This window comes from Danio rerio, chromosome 19 (genome assembly GCF_052040795.2).
Source record: "Danio rerio strain M-AB ecotype USA chromosome 19, GRCz13ab, whole genome shotgun sequence".
In the NCBI taxonomy this organism is placed as follows: domain Eukaryota; kingdom Metazoa; phylum Chordata; class Actinopteri; order Cypriniformes; family Danionidae; genus Danio; species Danio rerio.
In genome coordinates, this window is record NC_141039.2 from 39400706 (window position 1) to 39421944 (window position 21239).

Here is a 21239-nt window from a genome sequence, read left to right on the forward strand (position 1 = left end):
TCCATTTGCTAAAGATTTTTCGCGGAATGAGTTATCAATACGGACAGGTAAAGTTTGTCTTCCGGGTTTAACTATTTGACATTAATATATGTGTGTTTTATGTTTATGTGGGTGTCCGGTTTGTGTCTTAGAATCTGAACTTAATGTATAGTGAAATTATGCTTAATTACTCGCACAATCGCGTAAATATTTGTAGAAACAGGCTTTTAGGCTAATCAGTTAGCCCTGTTGCTACTGTGATGTACAATGTGATGACAAGTACAATGCCTTGGTTTTTGTTTGAACAAATCAGTTAATCGCGTGCCTTTCAGTAGTTTTAACGTTAGTGAACATACGCATCTATTAATGTCATATGACGAAGATTAACAATAGAAATGTCTCTCTTGAATCTAGCCGTGGTGTTCTTTCCCCTCATCCGTCAGTAAACCGTATTTCACATGTATTCCAGGGTCTATAATCACAGTATAACAACGTGTACCAGTATAACTTCGTGTATTAATGTTGCCACTTTTCATCCGCAAAACACAAGAGAGGATGCTAGACAGTCACCTTCATTGTATGGAAAAAATGCAGTGACGTGAATGGATTGAATAACGTTACGTAAATTTATATGTGCTCTCGTGTTATTCCTCGGAATTGGAATATCAATATCTGTTTCTGTTTACTGCTGTACTGACAATTATAATTGAGGTAAAGTTGGTTTTACATTCGCACATTCACTTTCACTTTCTTCACATAATTTCAGAAAAGTATTCTTTGCTAATTCAAAATAGGGAAATCACATTAGCACCCAATAACTATCAAAGTAAAACATTGTTCAGTCAGTTAAATAGTGATTATATTGATTTGAAGCCATTCATATGTGTGATTACAGACCCAATATTCAACGTAGCATGGTAAACTATTTAGGGACCATGTCTCTGTCAGAAGTTAGTTAGTGTGAAACATAAATGTATGTCATTACAATTAACCTGTATTAGGCATTTTAAATCCTTCTCTTGTATTTTATTGAACACCAAAGTCTGAATGTGTGAATATAAAACTAACTTAACCTTAATACAATTATATAACTGACAGCATTGAGGTAAAATTGTTTTATATTTGCAAATGTGGTACCAAATATTATTTCAGAAAATTATTCTTTGGAAATTCTTAATAGGGAAATCATATTTGCAGCCAATTTCTATCAAAGTACACAATGTTTAGTCAATTAAATAGTGCATATGTTGTTTTGAATACATTCTTGCTTGTAATTTAAAACCCAATATTCAATGTAACGTGGTAAACAGTTTAGGGACAGTGTCACAAGTTGTGCTCAAAAAAGTATGCCGTTATAATTAATCAGTATTAGCCTTTTTACATTCTGCTTTAGTATTTTATTGAACACCAAAGTCTGAATATGTTAATATAAAACTAATTTAACCTCAATACAATAGCATAATATTAACATTTGAAATGTTTTTATTATTAATTATTCTTTGATATTGCATTTGTCTTTGTTATAGACCACAACTGACAACAGTATTGAGGTAAAGTTGGTTTTATATTCGCAAATGTGGTACCAAATGTCATTTCAGAAAATTATTCTTTGGAAATTCAAAATAAGGGAAATCATATTAGCAGCCAATCATTATCAAAGTACATAATGTTCAGTCAATTAAACAGTGCTTATGTTGTTTTGAAGACGTTCTTGCTTGTAATTTAAGACCCAATATTCAAAGTAGCATGTCAGAAATTGTCATTGGTCAAAAATGAACGAATGTGCGAATATAAAACCAACTTTACTCCAATGACCAGCATTTCATTTCAGCTAGTTAATATCGTATGCTTTTCTTTACTTGTTTCCAAAGGGTTATTCGGGACCAGGGGGTAATGCTCCCCAGTGGCAGCAGCCTCCAAGGGCACCATATGCAGGTGGTCCTGCTGCTGGACAGTATGGTTCACCTTATGGCAGTGCCCCTCCAGGGCAACAGTATGGAGGAGGGTCTCCATATGGATCTTATGGTCAACCTGGTCCAAGAGCACCATACGGAGGGGGTCAAGCTCCAGGGGGTCCGTACGGAGGTTATGGACAACCTCAAGGAGGACCATACCGTCAGCAGGGATCAGCCGGTTAGAGATGTATAACTCTGCTGTGTTTTAGTTGGGCTGAGTATTATATAGGTAACATACATATGTACTTCTAAATTATTCATGTTTGCATATTTGTGTGGTTCCATTGGCCCTAAAAAGTATTCTTAAGCTAAACTTGAATTGATGCTATAACATATAGTTAAGTTTTTAAAATGCAAACAATGTGCATGGCTTGAATTATGATTATTGTATTTTTATTAATATGTCAACAGTAGTCAACATTAAAAATAAAAAAATAAAAAGTATCAAAGTTGCCCTAAAACTACTGGACAATATCCACTCTTGACTTAGGACAGTATTGAAATACTCATTTGGTCCACTTTAAATGTTGACTACTGTATTTAGCATTACCCGGTATAGACTATTGAAACAAAAGCAATGTAAGATCTGTAGGTAAAATCTCAATATTTTCAGCAGAACTTTTAAAGTGAATTGATATAAATAAAAACACATATTCATCTTGCTAACCTGCCTTTGAAAAGTAAATGATCACGTAACAGAATGCAAAATCCAATAAAAAGCTGAATATGAACTTGTGAAAAGGTTGTTATATTTGTAAGAATATTCAAGAGTATTCATTCATCCCGTTTGTACTTGAAATCAGTAGAAAATAATGCTCTTTTCCCTTATAACCAGTAAAATAACAAAACGTTGAGCAAAGCTATAACAAAGTCTACACAACACAGCATTTTATTTTGAGTCAAAATACCACCTCACCCTGTTTTCTTAGTATAAGTTTGTCTGAAACTGCCATGAGTCATCACTCAATCAATGAGAAAATAAAACGGGTTAATCAAAGGGGTAGAATAAAATATAGTTTTGTGCTCCAATAATACACTTTTTAGACTAATTTCTTGTCTATGAAGGGACAATAATCTTAATAATCAAACATGCATAATCTGACACAGTGACCATTGTAACAGACACAAACAGTGTAGTTTTGACCTGGAAAAAAGCTTTTAAGTGTCTTTTAACAGCCACAACCTTTAGAAATGTAATCTATATTATTTTAATTTAGAATCTTTTAATTAATACATTTAACTCCTATTTCAAATCAAATCACTTTTATTGTCACATCATCAGCCACACGTGTACTATGATGAGTGAAAAGCTTAGGTGCTGGCTCTAAAATACAGACAATGCAAAATACAACAACATACTCCAAAAAACAATACAATATGCATTATTTTAAATTATACAATATATTTATATAGTATACAATATATTTATCTACAAAATATTTTTACAACATACATTATTAAAACAATATACAACATTTTACTTTCAATAATGAATAGATTATCCAAAAATGAAAATTGTCATCATTTAATCACATTACTTGATTTGTTCCATACCACTTTTGAGGGGTTTTTTTTCTTCTTCTTTTTTTTTTTTAGCACAAAACAAGATATATGGAAGAATGTTAGAAACATGTAACCATTGGCTTCCATAGTGAGAAAAATGGTCACACTTTACAATAAGGTTTCATAGGTTAATGTTCTTACTAACATAAACTAATAATGAAGAGTACTTGTGCAGCATTTATTAATCATAGTTCAGCATTTCCTAATGCATTATTAATGTGTAATGTGTATTTACATCCAAATCCATGCTTGTTAACATGAAAGCACTGTGAGTTAATATGAACTAACAATGAATAATTGCACAAATCCCCTTACTGTAAAACACATTTTATTGCACTGTCCTACTTTAATGATAAGGCTTTTTTATGAAATTAACTTTCTTAAGGACATTTTTAACAAAGTGACACCTGGATCAATTTTAGACTTTTTATCATGTATTAACGCTAAAAATCGTATTTAATTTATGTATTTATGTGTTTGCTGGTTTTTATTGTTTATTAATTATTGAGATTTTCTTGCCATTAAAATAGCTTTTGTTGCTGACATGCCATTAAATAAAAATGTCATTACACTACATTAACTTTATTTCCTTTAACTAACCTTAAAAATGGGATTAAATATCGTAATTAATGCATTGTTTGTTTTTTGTTCGCGTTAGTAAATACATCAACTAACATTAATTAATACAGCCTTATTGTAAAGTGCCTTATTTAATATATCTTTTTTTGTGTTTACTTGAAAGAAAAAAAAAAGAAAAAAAAAAAAAAATATATATATATATATATATATATATATATATATATATATATATATATATATATATATATATATATATATATATATATATTTACTGGTTTGAAACAAATAAATAGTATGCAAATGATGACATCAATTTAATATGTAAGCTATCCCTTTTATTATACAATAAACATTCCTAAACAGGATCTGATAGGAATATATACTAGGAATGTGGTTTGCAATCTATCACTTTTAACCGAATGTTTTCCACAGCTTCATACATCTGCAAATGCAGCGTAATAGATGTTGCTCCAGCTTGTGAATTTTTCAGCGTGGTCTCAGGAGTGGTCGGCAGCAGCTCTAGGCTGCTTTGACTGATGATGTCTGAGTGTCAGGGTTGGCAGCTAAGACACCGCGAGCCGCTGCAGTTCCATCAGGCATGCAGTGGCCGAGGGCTGTGAATAAAAGACGAAAGATCGGAATTTATGAAGGCGCTGCAGACAAGGTCCTTGATCCTCCTGCTCTGCAGCTGTGTCATATGCCCCTCACAAATGACTGATGCTGATACACCACAGGATGGCACAAGCATCTTGTACTGATCTGGTACAGAACGTGCCCAGGGGAGAATTAGAGTGATGAGTGTGGTAATTCCGAGAGAAAAGGTTCGTGCGGTTGTGTCTGCCTGCGTTTAAGTCCATAAGTATTCTATAATGTCCTGTGGGAATGGCTGTCAGATTCGAAGACTGTCCTCTGAACAGTGCTTATTCCTCCCGAGGGATACAGTGACCGTCTGCGCTTCACCAAATTGCACAACTTATTCTTGTCCCTCTTGGGACCGAGACGACATATCACTGACAGCATAGGCTTGCTCATGTTCAACCCATTTCCAATGTTTTTTTTTTTTTTTCTCAAAAATGACCTGTAGGACTGCTTGTCCTCATCATCATTCTGCTCATTTTTCAAAGTAATGAACAATTTCTTTTGCACATTTATGCATATGCTGTATCTTAAACAGCTCTATTCAATACATAAGAGATGTCATGTGAGTATAAATGAGCTAATTTAGTTTCTGCTGTATACACTAGGGTTATTTTTAATTTTAAACTAATGTTCTGTCTGTCATTTATCATTTGTTTTTGTTTAGTTTGTTGAAATATAGTAGTTTAGTATTTAAATTAATAACTAAAACTAAAAATACCTATATAAAATAATTAACTATATAGACATATTCAACCAAAATGTAAATAAAAAGAATATATATATATATGTATATATATATATATATATATATATATATATATATATATATATATATATATATATATATATATATATATATATATATATATATATATATATATATACATAAAAGACTACAATATATTTTTTCAAATTTAAATTTAAATGCAGACTAGTTAATTCAAATAAATATTAAAATAGTACTATGTTAAACTAACACTGTCGTACACTAATGTGCTTCAGTTCAAAACACCTGAAAGTCCCCTCAAATTCAAACAATTAAAATATAAATGAATATTAATCATATTAATAATTATCATTTCAAACCACTCTTTCGTTTTCTTTCTTTCTTTCTTTCTTTCTTTCTTTCTTTCTTTCTTTCTTTCTTTCTTAACTTATTCCAAAAGACTTATTATAAATATTTAAAAAGGGGGTAAAATAATTGCCCTTTAGGTTAAACTGTCTTTAAACTAAAAAATATTAGGTATATCCCAAATCGCATGCTAATGCAGTTCTGTACCATTTTGTAGTATAATAGTGTAAGTAGTGCATTCACACTGTAAACTTTAAAAATAATAGGTGTACTTTAAATTCACAGATGATGTACCATTAAAATGAAGTGTGAAATACTCAAAGACCACTGCTTTGCTTATGTAGTGAAAGTGGTGGAGCTTATATATTTTGGATTGAGAGATCTAGATTCTCCTACAAGAGTGATTATACCACATCCTGATGTTGAATGCAGCTATACTCATGGCAGGTATTATTTGGTAGTTTGGTAATTTTTTTCACAAATTTGGCAACTGTCAAACGTCATCAGGAAAACTGTTTATATACGTCATCAGGAAAACTGTTTATATTTCCGCTTAGTAAAAGCCATTAGTGTTTCATTTGAGACGAAACTACTTACATATACTATGCTTTTGAGTGCGTAAGTGCATAGTGTGCCATTTGGGGCGCATTTAATGATTCTTGAAGTAATAAGGTATCAGTAGTAGTATGTTAATATTCTAAAATGAAAGAAAATGGTTTCATTAATTCAATTTAAAAGTTTTGAATGGACTAATTTAAATTAATATATAAAAATGAGTCAGACTCACTAATGTAGTCCTGTTTTGGTTTCATTAATTCATGGTTTCATAAATTCAATTTAAAATTTGTGAACTAACTAATTTGCCCTAAATTAATGAATAAAAATGAATCAGACTTACTAATGTATTCCTTTTTAGGTTTTATTAATTCAATTGAAAAGTTTTGAATGGGGCGCAATAGGTAGTGTTGTCGCCTTACTGCAAGGAAGGGCATCCGCTGCGTAAAACATGTGCTGGATAAGTTGGCGGTTCATTCCACTGTGGCGACCCCAGATTATTAAAGGGACTAAGCTGAAAAGAAAATGAATGAATGAATGATTTTTGATTTACCTTAAATGAATGAATAAAAATGAATCAGATTCACTAACATAGTCTTTCTTTATCCATCTATTGAAGGTAACGTTCCACCCGGTGTGAACCCTGAAGCCTACCAGTGGTTTTCAACAGTGGATTCAGACCAGAGTGGCTACATTAATGCAAAAGAGCTGAAGCAGGCACTCATGAACTTCAACAACTCCTCTTTCAATGACGAAACCTGCATTATGATGCTCAGTGAGTGCTTCCATTGTTAACATAAACCTCCTGACAGCAGTTACATTATCGAGTGGATACTTAAATCCCCATATAACTGAATTTAGAGCACCGCAATGTCAAGCAAACAATGCAAAAATAGAAGTCATCTGATGACGCCCGCCAAAGGAAATTGAAGTAGGAATCTGTGCTTTGTCTTCATTTCCAGATATGTTTGACAAGACTAAATCGGGCCGTGTGGATGTGTTTGGTTTCTCCGCATTGTGGACGTTTCTGCAGCAGTGGAGGGCAGCGTTCCAGCAGTTCGACCGTGACCGATCCGGATCAATCAACACCAATGAGATGCACCAGGGTGAGTCTGTTTAGGGGTCAGGAGAGATGACCGTTTGCTGTTATGGACACATGTTCACACTGTTATGACGACAGTTAAAGCGAGTAATCACAGATTCCAACATCGCCTTGCTAGTCTGTGTTCAGGAGCCAAATGCACTGGCTTGAAATACTTGACAGTGGTGGGTGAACACTGCTTATGTTTTTGTGGAGACTCTGGCAAAGGTTTCTGCTCAGCATTGTTTGATAAAGGGTTCAATTTATTTTAAATCAAGTTTTTAAACGTTATAGAAGTAATTTAGCAGAAAATGCAGCTTTAAAACACAGGAGTAATTATAATCAAATGTATTATTTTCCAAATTTAACTTCTGTATTTTTAATCAAATATATTCAGGCTTGATGTGCAGAAGGAATATTTTAAAAGCATTAATTTTAATATAATATAATATAATATAATGTAATAATATTTCATGATATAATATAATATAATATAATATAATATAATACAATATACAATGATATAGTACAATATAATACACTATATAATATCATATCATATATGATATAATATGATGTATAATATAAATATATTTGATATAATATGATATATAATGTAATGTTATATATGATACAATATAATATAACATAATATAGTATAATATAATGATCCGTATATATGAGTATGACCCCTCAAATATTTAATATGATGCTTGATAATAATGTATTTGTTATCTGATCAAATTTGCAGTTTCTAATGTGATTTACTATATTTTCATAAAAAGAGCTGCTGGTATGATGTGGTGGTTTATATAGCACCAAAGAAAGACCAAGCACAATCACGAATTTTGCTACACTATGCTTCTATTTAATTAATTTAAAAAAATAATAATCTAGTAAAGTTGTCAGTTGTCATGACAGATTAATAAATAGTCAATAATGTTGTTTAAAAATAATAACTACACTAGTTTGAATTAATTAAATAAAGGATATATATATATATATATATATATATATATATATATATATATATATATATATATATATATATATATATATATATATATATATATATATATATATATATGTGTATGTATAAAACCTTTAAAACCTTTACATTTAGGTTGTTACATTTTTCACATGAATCTTTGACATTCACGGTGCACTGACAAAGCTTCCCATACACAGTTTTAGATTTAACTTTACAACACAAAACCTTTTGAATTGAAATGTATGATTTATAAGTATATATAATAATAATACTATTATATATTGAGAGAGGAACAGCTTTTATTTTCTTCATCCGTAGCAGTGAAATGGGGGTCATAGGTTCTTTTGTAACAGTTGTCTGCTTTTTAAGTAGTTGGAGCATTTTAATTAGGCTACTTGCGCTCACCTTCCTCGCCATTAGTAATAATCAAATTAACTGCAGCTTTTACAGTTTGAAAATCGCACCTTTTTAAATGGCGATTTCGTTTTACAAACGATTAATCGTGCAGGCCTATAATTTGTGCATATACATTAGTTTAGTCAGTACTAAAGTCAAATCTTAGGGTAATCTAAGAAAATAACTTGAGAGAACAATCCAAACATGAGTACATCCAAATTTTTATGTTAGTGAAAAATTTTAAATAAAAACTTAAAAACAAAAAAAGCAAGAGGAAAAAATATTTTTGTACAGTTTGTAGTTTTTCTGTTTCTTTTGGGGGGTGGGGGGTGCACAAAAATATTTTGCTTAAGTTAAATGTATTATCTACATTCATTTGTTTTCCTTCGACTTAGCCCCTTATTTATCATAGATCGCCACAGAGGAATGAACCGCCAACTATTCTGGTATAAGTTTTACGCAGCGGATAACCTTCCAGCCACAACCCAGTACTGGAAAACACCCATACACTCTCACATTCACTCATGCACTCATACAATAATGCCAAAACCGGAGCACCCGGAGGAAACCCACACAAACACGGGGTGAACATGCAAACTCCACACAGAAGTGCCAAGTGACCCAGCCAAGACTCGAACCAGCTACCTTTTTGCTATGAGGCGACAGTGCTAACCACTGAGCCACCGTGCCATTCATTTATTATTTTTCTATTTCTAAAGATGTTTGGTGACTAAGATATTGTTTTAATAAATATATCTGTTTGATAAATCAGTTTTGAACAAATGCACCAAAATATATCACCTATATTCACAGAGAAATAGATACAAATTTTTTAAATGGGGTGTACTCATTTATGCCGAACACTGTAATATAATGATCTTAATTCTGCTATATCTAAATAATCTAAATTAACAGTGTATACTACAAATTGTCAAATTATCATTATTATAAATATATTATATTGTATTATATTATATCCTTTGAACCTACCAGCCATTCGCCACTAGTTTTTATTTACATGCAGTGCATTTTTAATCAAGCAATTTTTGCATGTGATGAATTCTGTCGATGACTTTGCTATAATATTAAGGCTTGGTCAGTGAATTAATCATAGCCTCAATCTAAACACAGCAAGTTTTTTGCTGCTTTCATAAACTGTTTTCTGTATTTTTTTCCTTAAAGATATTCACATAGCATTTCACATATCTATTTGAAGATTACAGTGTTTTTGTTTACTGCTCTAAGGAATTTCTCAATAGACAAAGCATAATTACAATTATCCTTGATTAGTCAAGTTTCCTGGCAAAAAAAAAAAACAACAACAAATGTGTAAATATAGAAAGGTTAGGTCATATAAACGCTCAAGATTTTGCAGTTGCATAACAAACAAGTTGAAAAGGAAAGAGGCAGATGCTATAAGCTTGTGTTTTCTTCGATGAAGTTCTTTTTTCCCATCTAATCCTGTGCAATTTTATTTGTTGAGACGTCATGAGAAATTGCTCTTAAAATAACCACAAAACTCATAGACGCTGTCTTGCAGTGCCTTTTTTATACTCATTGATTTTGAATGAACAAGGCTATTCACGACTGCTGGAGCAATGTTTCATCTGCTGCGATAGTTGAAGCCATTATAGAGATGTGAATAGGCCTGAAAGTGCATGGACGATTACTGCTGAGTGACAGTGTTGATGAAAACTGTGCAAAAATACAACTGAGAGTGGGACCTGTGGAGAAAAATAACACATTTAGATTTAGTATTTTTTTGCGGGGGGGGGGGGGGGGGGGGGGGTAAGTCCTTTATTTCTCAATAAGAAGCACAAACCTGTTTGCATCTGGTGTTAAGATGTATTTTTCTCAGTCTGGAATTTATTTTATAGATATATAATAAAATTAATCATCTTATAAAATTAATTATCTATCTAAAAGAAAGATAAAGAAAGAGAGTAAAAAAAGAAAGAAAGAAAAAGAAAGAATGCATTTAATTTAATGATTAACTATTTTATATTTAGTTTATATTTACACTCACTGGTCACTTTATTAGGTACGCCTTACTAGTATCAGGTTTAAGCCCCTTTTGCCTTCAGAACTGCCTTAATCCTTCGTGGCATAGATTCAACAAGGTGCTGGAAATATTCCTCATAGATTTTGGTCCATATTGACAAGATAGCATCAGAGTTGCTGCAGATTTGTCGGCTGCACATCCATGATGCGAATCTTCCATTCCACCACATCCTAAAAGTGCTCTATTGGATTGAGCTCTGGTGACTGTGGAGGCCATTTGAGTACAGTGAACTCATGTTCAAGAAACCAGTCTGAGATGATTCGCGCTTTTTGACATGGCACGTTATCCTGTTGGAAATAGCCATCAGAAGATGGGTACATTGGATGGACATGGTCAGCAACACTCGGGTAGGCTGTGGCACAATGCTTAATAGGATGAATCCAAGCTTTCATGTTGTTGATGCCAAATTTTGACCCTACCATCCGAATGTCACAGCAGAAATTGAGACTAATCAGACCAGACAATGTTTTTCTAGTCTTCTATTGTCCAATTTTGGTGAGCCTGTGCAAGTTGCTTCAGTTTCCTGTTCTTAGCTGACAGGAGTGGCCACACTCGGTGTGGTCTTCTGCTGCTGTAGCCAATCCACTTCAAGGTTGGACATGTAGATGCTCTTCTGCATACCTCAGTTGTAACGATTGCTTATTTGAGTTACTGTTGTCTTTTTATAAGCTCGAACCAGTCTGGCCATACTCCTCTGACATCAACAAGGCATTTGCGCCCACAGAACTGCTGCTCACTTCATATTTTCTTTTTTTTTGGACCATTCTCTGTGAACCCTAGAGATGATTGTGCATGAAAATCCCAGTAGATCAGCAGTTTCTGAAATACTCAGACCAGCCCTTCTGGCACCAACAACCATGCCACGTTCAGTCATTTAAATCATCTTTCTTCTCAATTCTGATGCTCAGTTTGAACTGCAGCAGATCATCTTGACCATGTCTACATGCCTAAATGCATTAGGTTGCTGCATTGTTGTTGTCTGATTAGAAATTTGAGTTAATGAGCAGTTGTACCTAATTAAGTGGCCCAATGAGTGTATATATTTTACAATATATATATATATCTATTTTTTTTTTCAATCTGAAAAAAACTGCTTCAATTCATCTTTTTTTATGTTGCACTTTGCAGATTGTGTCAAAGCAACTTCACTCAGAAGATTCTAGTAAATTGAAACTTCGTCAGTCCAGTTTTCAGAGTTGAAGTTCAGTTCAGGGTGGTTTAATTTTCACTGTTGAAAGCCCAAACACTGAAGAACAGATCCATTGATGTGCAGTTCCACAAGTCCCAAACAAACAAGCCAATGGCAACTGTGGCAAGGAAAAATCTTCACCAATTGACGAAAGTGAAGGGGAAAAAACTCGAGAGAAACCAGGCTCGAAATCAGGCATCACAATTGAAAAACATCAAAGGGATAGTTCACTCGGAAATTGAAATATACTCCATTTACTTACCCTCAAGTGGTTCCAAAGAGTTTATTTGTTTTAGTTTGTTTTTTAACACAGGAGAAGATATTTTGAAGAATGTTTGAAAAGTTAGCCATGGACACCCATAGCAGGAAAAGAAAAAATACAGTTGAACAGAAAAAAAAGATTAATACAAGCTTGGAAAAAAAAAAAGATGTAAATGATGTTTGAATTTTTGTTTAGCCCCTGAAAAACATTTCCGCAAGCTTATTGCAGAAATAATAATAATTAAATGTTTAATGAGGAGCAAATCAGCATATTAAACTGTTTTCTGACACTCAAGAGTAAAGTAATAGTGGCTGTAAATTCATCTTTAAATTGACATAAATAGATATAATTTAAAAACAGACTACTGAAATAGAAAACATTTGAAAATTGAATCAGGTTTTCTGAATTATAATGTCTGTATACATTATTGATCAAATTCACGCAGTCAACTAATCCATGTCACACTGATTCTGTTCCCCACTGTGTTTTTTGCAGCATTATCTCAGATGGGCTACAATCTGAGTCCTCAGTTCATTCAGGAGCTGGTGAACCGTTACTCTGTGCGCGGTGGGACCGGCGTTCTCCAGCTGGACCGCTTCATTCAGGTGTGTACGCAGCTCCAGAGCATGACCCAGGCCTTCAGAGAGAAAGACACCGGCATGACCGGCAACGTGAGGATGAGTTATGAAGACTTTCTATCCAGTGCCATTACCAGACTCATGTAAAACAATCCAGACGCTTGAACCTGAATGAATGAATGAATGAATGAATGAATGAATGAATGAATGAATGAATGAATGAGTGGCACCACACTTGATACCCTCAGCAGTGCCTTTCTGAGCTAAAAACTGTGTTCATATAACTTTGCCAATTAGCTTAGCATGTAACTAGAACTTATTGCAAGAGATGACTGTTATGATATCTGCTTAAGGCAGATCTAATACAGTAATTCAAGACTAAACTATTGCCAAAAATGTCAGTGGTGCATGTGAATAAAATGCCATTAGCTATGCAGCAAGCACTGTTTACTAATTAATCAGAGTTTGTCTTGAAAGTATGAATATTTTAATTTTCTTTTTGTTATAATGTATATTTCTGTACTTTTTAAATATTATGCAAAATCATGAAAATTAATATTAATGCTTGAAAGGCAGCTTTGCTTGGCTTTACCTTTCCAAAGCTTCTTATTTATGTATATTCTCGTCCCCCTTCCATATATTGATTTTGTTTTGTCTTAATGTTTTTGCTTCTAATTAAAATAAAATAAAATGAATTAATTTCTTGTATTTGTTTATTCGTGAAGTTTTTATTTTTGTTGTATTTTTTTAATTTTGTTCATTTTTTAAATAAAGTATATGTTTTAAATTGGTATGTGCTGATATTGAATTCTAGTATACGTACACTCACCGGCCACTTTATTAGGTACACCTGTTTAACTGCTCTTTAACTCAAATTTCTAATCAGCCAATCACATGGCAGCAACTCAGTGCATTTAGGGATGTAGACATGGTCAAGACGATGTTCTGCAGTTCAAACTGAGCATCAGAATGAAGAAGTTGGTGCCAGGCGAGCATGTCTGAGTTTTTCAGAAACTATCGATCTACTGGGACCAGACTGATAGAAAGGCAACAGTAACTCAAAATAACCACTCGTTAAAACTGAGGTCTGCAGAAAAGCATCTCTGAAAGCACAACATGTCCAACCATGAGGCGGATGGGCTACAGCAGCAGAAGAACATGCTAAGAACAGGAAACTGAGGGTACAGTTTGCACAGGCTCAAGAAAATTGGACAATAAAAGATTGGAAAAACACCTGGTCTGATGAGTCTCAATTTCTGCTGCAACATTCGGATGGTAGGGTCTGAATTTGGTGTCAAAAACATGAAAGCATGAATCCATCCTGCCTTGTATCAACGGTTCACACTTAGAGCCCAATTAGTACCAATTGAGCATTGTGTCAACGCCACGGCCTACATGAGTGTTATTAAGTATGTCCATCCCTTTATGACCACAGTGTACCCATCTTCTGATGGCTACTTCAAGCAGGATAACACGCCATGTTATAAAGCACGAATCATCTCAGTCTGGGTTTTGAACATGATAAAGAATTCACTGTACTCGGATGGCCTCCACAGTCACCAGGGTCAATCCAATAGAGCATCTTTAGGATGTGGTGGAATGGGTGATTCGCATTATGGATGTGGAGCCGACAAATCTGCAGCAACTGTGTGATGCTATCATGTACATAAAATCTTTCCAGTTCCTTATTGAATCTATGCACAAATGTGTGTGTATAATAATATAATATAAATGAGTGTATATAAATAACATTTATAATTATCATTATTGTTAGTGTTAGTAATAGTGGTAGGATTGTTGTTGTTGTTGTCATTGTTATTATTATTATTATTATTATTATACCAACTTGTTTAGTTTTTTTTTTTGTCCCAAAACCAATTGCTTTATTCATTTTGTATGTTTATGCTCTCTTTAACCCAGCCATACCTTTATTTTTTTCCCTTGACACTTTGTTTACAGTTAATATACAACACTAGGAATAATACTAGTAATACTACTACTACTACCATTAAAAATAATAGCAATAATAATAGTTTAAATAATTATAATAATAATGTTATCATCATTTTTGTAATGGTTATTCAAATTAAGTTCATGAAATTGCTCGGTATGTTACAACTTTGGTCACAAGGTGTCAGTATTGTTTTAACAGGACATCCTGTATGAAACCTTTTTTTTTCTCATGTGTGTGTCCCTGAACGAATGACACTTTAAAACGTCATTCTGACATGCAGAAATAGCCAATCACATCGTTGCTTACTGTGACGCAGAGGCAGGAAGTGGAGGCACCTAGAGATAGAGGTACGTACTGTACAGTCATGGGATTTTATAAACGCACGCGCCAATGATTTGATAAATGTGTGAAATATTACGCACTAAATCGCCAGCAGGGTATTCTGTATAGTTTTAGAAGTATTTCTAAGTGAACATATTTCGTGTTCATGTATATTCGTGCGCCTCATGTTTTGACACCAGTACCCTTGTGCCGGTTACGTGATTCTTTAGAGACAAAGTTGTTACTCAATCACTTCTAATGTCATTTAATTCATTTTGCTCTATAAAACCATTATGACAGTGTTGTTTACTTAGCTTCTTATAAAACTTGTGAAGGTTTATTAATGTAAAATGCACACAGAACGTGACGAGGGAAAATCACGTTAACGTTAGTTGAATCACCAGACATCCCCCCAGTTCTTTGATTACATCAAGTATTGCAAACGTTATTTATTTGTATGCCAGTGATTTTAAAATGTTCTTAAATACGTAAACGAGGCATTTATTCTCTAGGTCTGCACCGATTTGCAAGTAAGTTATTATGTAAAAATATTAAATATTTAGTTAGTTTTGAAAACATGGCGACGCAGTGGCGCAGTAGGTAGTGCTGTCACTTCACAGCAAGAAGGTCGCTGGTTCGATCCTTGGCTCGGCTCGGCTCAGTTGGCGTTTCTGTGTGGAGTTTGCATGTTCTCCCTGCGTTCGCGTGGGTTTCCTCCGGGTGCTCCGGTTTCCCCCACAGTCCAAAGACATGCGGTACAGGTGAATTGAGTAGGCTAAATTGTCCGTAGTGTATGAGTGTGTGTATGAATGAGTGTGTTGATGTTTCCCAGAGATGGGTTGCGGCTGGAAGGTTGCGTAAAAATGTGCTGGATTTTAGAAGTTGGAGGTTCATTCCGCTGTGGCGACCCTGGATTATTAAAGGGACTAAGTCGACAAGAAAATTAATGAATGAACATGTTAGCATTTTCCTAATATTAGAGTTAATCTCATTACATCACTCCATAATTAATCCATTCATTTTTTTTTTCGGCTTAATCCCTTCATTAATAAGGGGTCGCAACAGCAGAATGAACTTATTCAGCTTCACACACATAGACTACTGCCACTTTAACTTATTCAATTCACCTATAGTGTATGTCTTTGGACTGTGGGGGAAACAGGAGCAACCGAAGGAGACCCACACAAACATGGAGAGAACATGCAAACTCCACACAGAAATGCCAACTGACCCAACCGAGGCTCAATCTAACGACCTTGCTGTGAAGCAACAGGAATACCCACTGCGCCACCATGTCACCCCCATAATTAATCAAAATAATGCAAACTTTTAATAGATGTCAATATAAATGTTGTATATAATCAGCCATATATATGTATGTATATATATGTATATATATATATATATATATATATATATATATATATATATATATATATATATATATATATATATATATATATATGTATGTATATATATATATGTATGTATATATATATATGTATGTATATATATATATATATATATATATATATATATATATATATATATATATATATATATATATATATATGTATATATATGTGTGTGTGTGTTTGTGTGTGTGCGCACATACAGGCCAAATAGGTCTCCTGTATTGCTTCTTCATATCCACAAATAAGCCCTTTATGTTCATACATGATATGTCTCCTGTATAGCTCATATCTCACTTTGGCAACTGTCATACATGATGCCTTGACTAGTTCATATTTTCTATTATCAAGGCAATAACTAAGAAATAACTTTAAAAAGTGCAAAAAAAAAAACGTACGGATGTGCCACTTAAATTTGGTATCACTTGTAATTGGCATGTTATGGATTTTAACTATGGCAAGTAAGTGAGGGCAGATGGAAAAGATGGAACGTGATGTCTACACGTTTTCCTAAAACATTTACAAGGTCAATTCTTTCTTATATGAAGATAGTGGAAAAAAAAGATATATAACACATGGTTTGTCTTTTTTTCCTTCTTTCCCTTATTGTTGTTAATTCTCTTGTTTTTGTTCTCATACTACATTTATTTCTTGTATTATTTGATTAAGTAAATTACAATTAAAAATGGATTTTAAATAATGTTGTCTAGCAGCTGTAATTTATTTAATTTATGAATAATTTTACTAACATATAGGTAAATATATATGTACATATGATATAGGAAAACTGCCAATTTTATAAATGTCAGAATATATCAGAACCCTATTTCAAAACCTATATTAAAACATACATGTTTATATAGGTTATTTCCATGTGGGCAGCTAGCGTTTCGGAAGTGTTATTGCAGAGCAACAGAAACATATTGCAGAAGTATAAATTCAATTCAATTCCGCTTTATTTGTATAGCGCTTTTACTATGTAGATTGTGTCAAAGCAGCTTCACATAAATGGTCATAGTAACTGGAACAGTGTAGTTCAGTTTTTAGTGTTTAAGTTCAGTTCAGTTTAGCTCAGTTCAGTGTGATTTAAAATCATTACTGAGAGTTTAAACACTGAAGAGCAAATTCATCGATGCGTAGCTCTACCAATCCTGAACCATAAATGCAAGGCTATGCACATTGCATGCGCAACGGATCATGCCGAAAACTTGACGCAAAAGTATAAACCAGGCTTTACTTACCACTAAAAGTAACTAAGTAAAGCAACTAGTTACTTTTTTGAGGAGTAGCTCAATATTGTAATGCATTACTTACTAAAGCACCTTTCCCCAACGTAAATAACCTTCCAGAACTTGGTCTGATTTTTGTTTTCAGGTGCATTTCTGAGCCTGCAACCATGTGGCCAATCTTCTGGACTGCCATGCGCACTTATGCACCCTACGTGACCTTCCCGGTGGCCTTTGTGGTGGGAGCTGTCGGCTACCATCTAGAGTGGTTTATCAGAGGGACTCCTAATACTCCAGGGGAGGAAAGGGGCATTGCAGAACTACGGGAGGATCGTAAATTAGAGGAACTGAACGGTCGGGACAGCACACAGGTCCTCAGCCTGAAGGACAAACTGGAATTCACACCGAGAGCAGTGCTGGAAAGAAACCGAGCGGTGAAGAGCTAAGTTTTATTAAACGTCATGAAATCCTGATTACCATATAGTGATGCACAACGTCTCAAACTTTGGGCTCATTTGTTACACTTCACGGCTCCGGGGACAGGATCTTTACAGAGAAGGGTTTTTTTTGGGGGGTGATTTCACGTCCACTCTTATGCCACTTTGTTATGCTGCCCTAATTATACGGAGTCTTGCTGTAATATTTACCAGGCCAGCTGGTGAAACTGAGTGCTGAGAGAATATTTTACAGCTTTTATTCTTTGAGACTTCCTTACATTCATCTTCTGCCCTTAGGCATGCAGAGACACATGACTACATTGCCCAAGTCCAAACTTGGAAAGCTTTAATAAGTTTTCCATTCGTTCTCCCTGTCATATGCTCATGAGACCAAAGCTCAAAGAAAGACCACCTTTGTTGAATTTGTGTCCGCTTGAATAAAAGTACATTTATACAAGACAACACTTGAGTTAGACCTGAAAATGTTTCAGGCGAGTGTCGTCACTGTAGTCTTCTGGTAATTGGTAATGATGAACACGGCGACAAGTAAAAGCATAAAAGCAACGTGAGAACTTTGCACGTGTTTTCGAGTGTGTGGAAGCATTTTAAACCAGTTATCTCTGTGTCCATTTACATGTACAGTACAGTAAAATCAATCGTGGAGCTCATTACGCATATATTGCTTTCCCCAGCTTCGTTACAGCTAAATGTCAGTGGTAATTGCCTTGGCCAACATTTGTGCTGAAGTGTGTGGGAGGCTGCTGCCTTGTGTTCATGTAATAAATGTAAAGACTCGGTTTACTTTTAGTGCTGGTTATTGGATCATTTTTCCAACTAGTGAATTTTTCATGTTGCATGACACGAAAGAATCATACATAGGACCGGGTGTCCATTTCTTGGCTCAATTTCAAGTTCACAACACAATCTACCAGGGTTCACACGGTCATGGAAAAGCTGGAAAAGTCATGGAAAACAGATATCTGTATACTTGAACATTGGTTCGTTGTCTTCTTTTTTGTCCTTTGCCAATCACATACTCTCACATTATTAGTTCAGTGTGAACATTATCTAAATCAATTTTACATAGATATAAATTGAAACTAAATAGATTGTTGTGTGTTTTACAATATGCTGTAATAATTTTTTTTACATGTATTGTTTTTACCAAGCTTATGTAGACAATGCATGAAAAATTAGGTCATGAAAATTTACTTAAAAGTCTTGGAAAAATCGTAGAAAAGTCTTGGAGATTTAGTAGTGAAAATGTGTTTGAACCCTGCTTTATTTCTTTTAATTACAGTTAACCTAAACTCTGTTTAACGAGTATTAAGTCTGTGACATAATTTACTTCCTCATTATTTAAATTTTAATGGTTCGTATTGGCCCAAAACCCCCATAAGTGGTTCCGCTCTCTCATCAGTTGGAGTAAAATAACTATTGCATAGATTATTAGATTGAGACGGTTTTTTTTTCCTATGATGGCTGACATGTGCAGGAACCAACAAAATAATTACAGCAACATAGACCACACAGAACCTGAAAGGTACTTGCAAATTTTAGTTTATGAATGTTTTCGGAGGGGTTTATTATAGCACACACAAAATATACAATTATTTTAATCACTTTCAACAATGTTTTATGAAAATTCAAAATGTTTTCTTCAAAACGATACCAGACGTTTGCATTTACACCCCTGCATGTGGATTTGGGAAGCTTTTGAATTTGGGTAGGCAAAATCCAGGCGAAATAGCCAAAATAGCACTTGATCTTTTCAGTCTGCGTTGTTTAAATGTGCATAAGAAAAAGAAAAAAAAGCCAGTTTTAGGCTCATTCGAATTAGTATTTCTTTTTTAATTATTAAGATATATACTTTCATGTTGTAGTACAGTCTTTTTATGGCTTGATGCATTATACCAGGGGTGCCCAAACTTCTTCTTATGAAGGGCCAAAAACCAAACTTGATAGAGGCTAGTGGGCCGAAGGTAAAGAAAGTTGCCATGAGTAATTTTCTTAACTTGCAAGGCAAGTTTATTTATATAGCGCTTTTCATTCACAGTGGCATTTCAAAGTGCTTTACATGAACAAGAATAAAAGAGACAATTATAATAAATTAAAATAAATAATAACAGTGATTAAAAACCGATTAAATTGTGTCAAAACGGGTTATAAAAGAATAAAAAAGAACAGAAAGACACAATAGTGCGATCTGTTGGACGTAGCACAGTGCTCATTCAGTAAAGGCACAGCTAAACAGATGGGTTTTCTGTCTTGATTTGAATGTGCCTAATGTTGGAGCATATCTGATCATTTCTACTGATTCCAGCAGCGGGGGTTCAGTAGCTGAAGGCAGATATAGTAGCAGAAGCAGTAGCAGAAGGCACCCAATATTAACTACTATACTGTTTATATATGTTTATATATATATATATATATATATATATATATATATATATATATATATATATATATATATATATATATTATAATAAACACTACAGAAATTTATATCTTATTTATAACAGAATTACACAGGTTTTTTTCTTGATTTGCTCGCCATCTATCACTTGACAGTCGTTACATTTTTAAAAGTTTCATGCATTTACAACATTAACCTGAAACATTTAATTTCAGTTTGCTTTTTTGAGGTTTATCAATAAAAAAAAAAAAATGGGGTGGGGGCTAATAATTCTGACTTCAACTGTACATCCTGATGGTTTGTGTGCATCATTTGCATTGTTGACTTTTTAAAATGTACACATAGGAAATACAAATACCTAAACAAATCTATTGTTTAGTTTACAGATATATGCGAGTATTTGACAAACAAAACAATAGTGGACTACAGCAGATCCCAATCTGTGGGTCGGGCCCCTTCGGGGGGTTGCAGGATAATTAAATGTTAGCTTGGTGATTTCCAAAAATCTAAATCATTTTATGCAACTATTATAAAAAGCATATTTTCCCCATATTAAACTTTTTTTTTTTCCA

At 33.8% G+C, this 21239-nt stretch overlaps 2 protein-coding genes and 1 long non-coding RNA gene across 3 annotated transcripts in view; all 3 read left to right on the forward strand.

Annotated features, from left to right (window-relative positions):
- Positions 1-21239, forward strand: part of LOC141379159 (uncharacterized) — a 136018-nt gene that overhangs the window by 104801 nt on the left and 9978 nt on the right. The gene's annotated exons all lie outside the window — the stretch shown is intronic.
- Positions 8-13600, forward strand: pef1 (penta-EF-hand domain containing 1). Its single transcript, NM_001003643.1, is given in 5 exon segments — positions 8-47; positions 1851-2112; positions 6962-7117; positions 7305-7448; positions 12819-13600. Coding segments are annotated over 5 exon segments (813 nt in total). The 5' UTR covers positions 8-26; the 3' UTR covers positions 13049-13600.
- On the forward strand, positions 15099-19058 carry smim12 (small integral membrane protein 12). The gene is given in 2 exon segments (NM_001013528.3): positions 15099-15202; positions 17963-19058. A coding segment is annotated over 1 exon segment (276 nt). The 5' UTR covers positions 15099-15202; positions 17963-17984; the 3' UTR covers positions 18261-19058.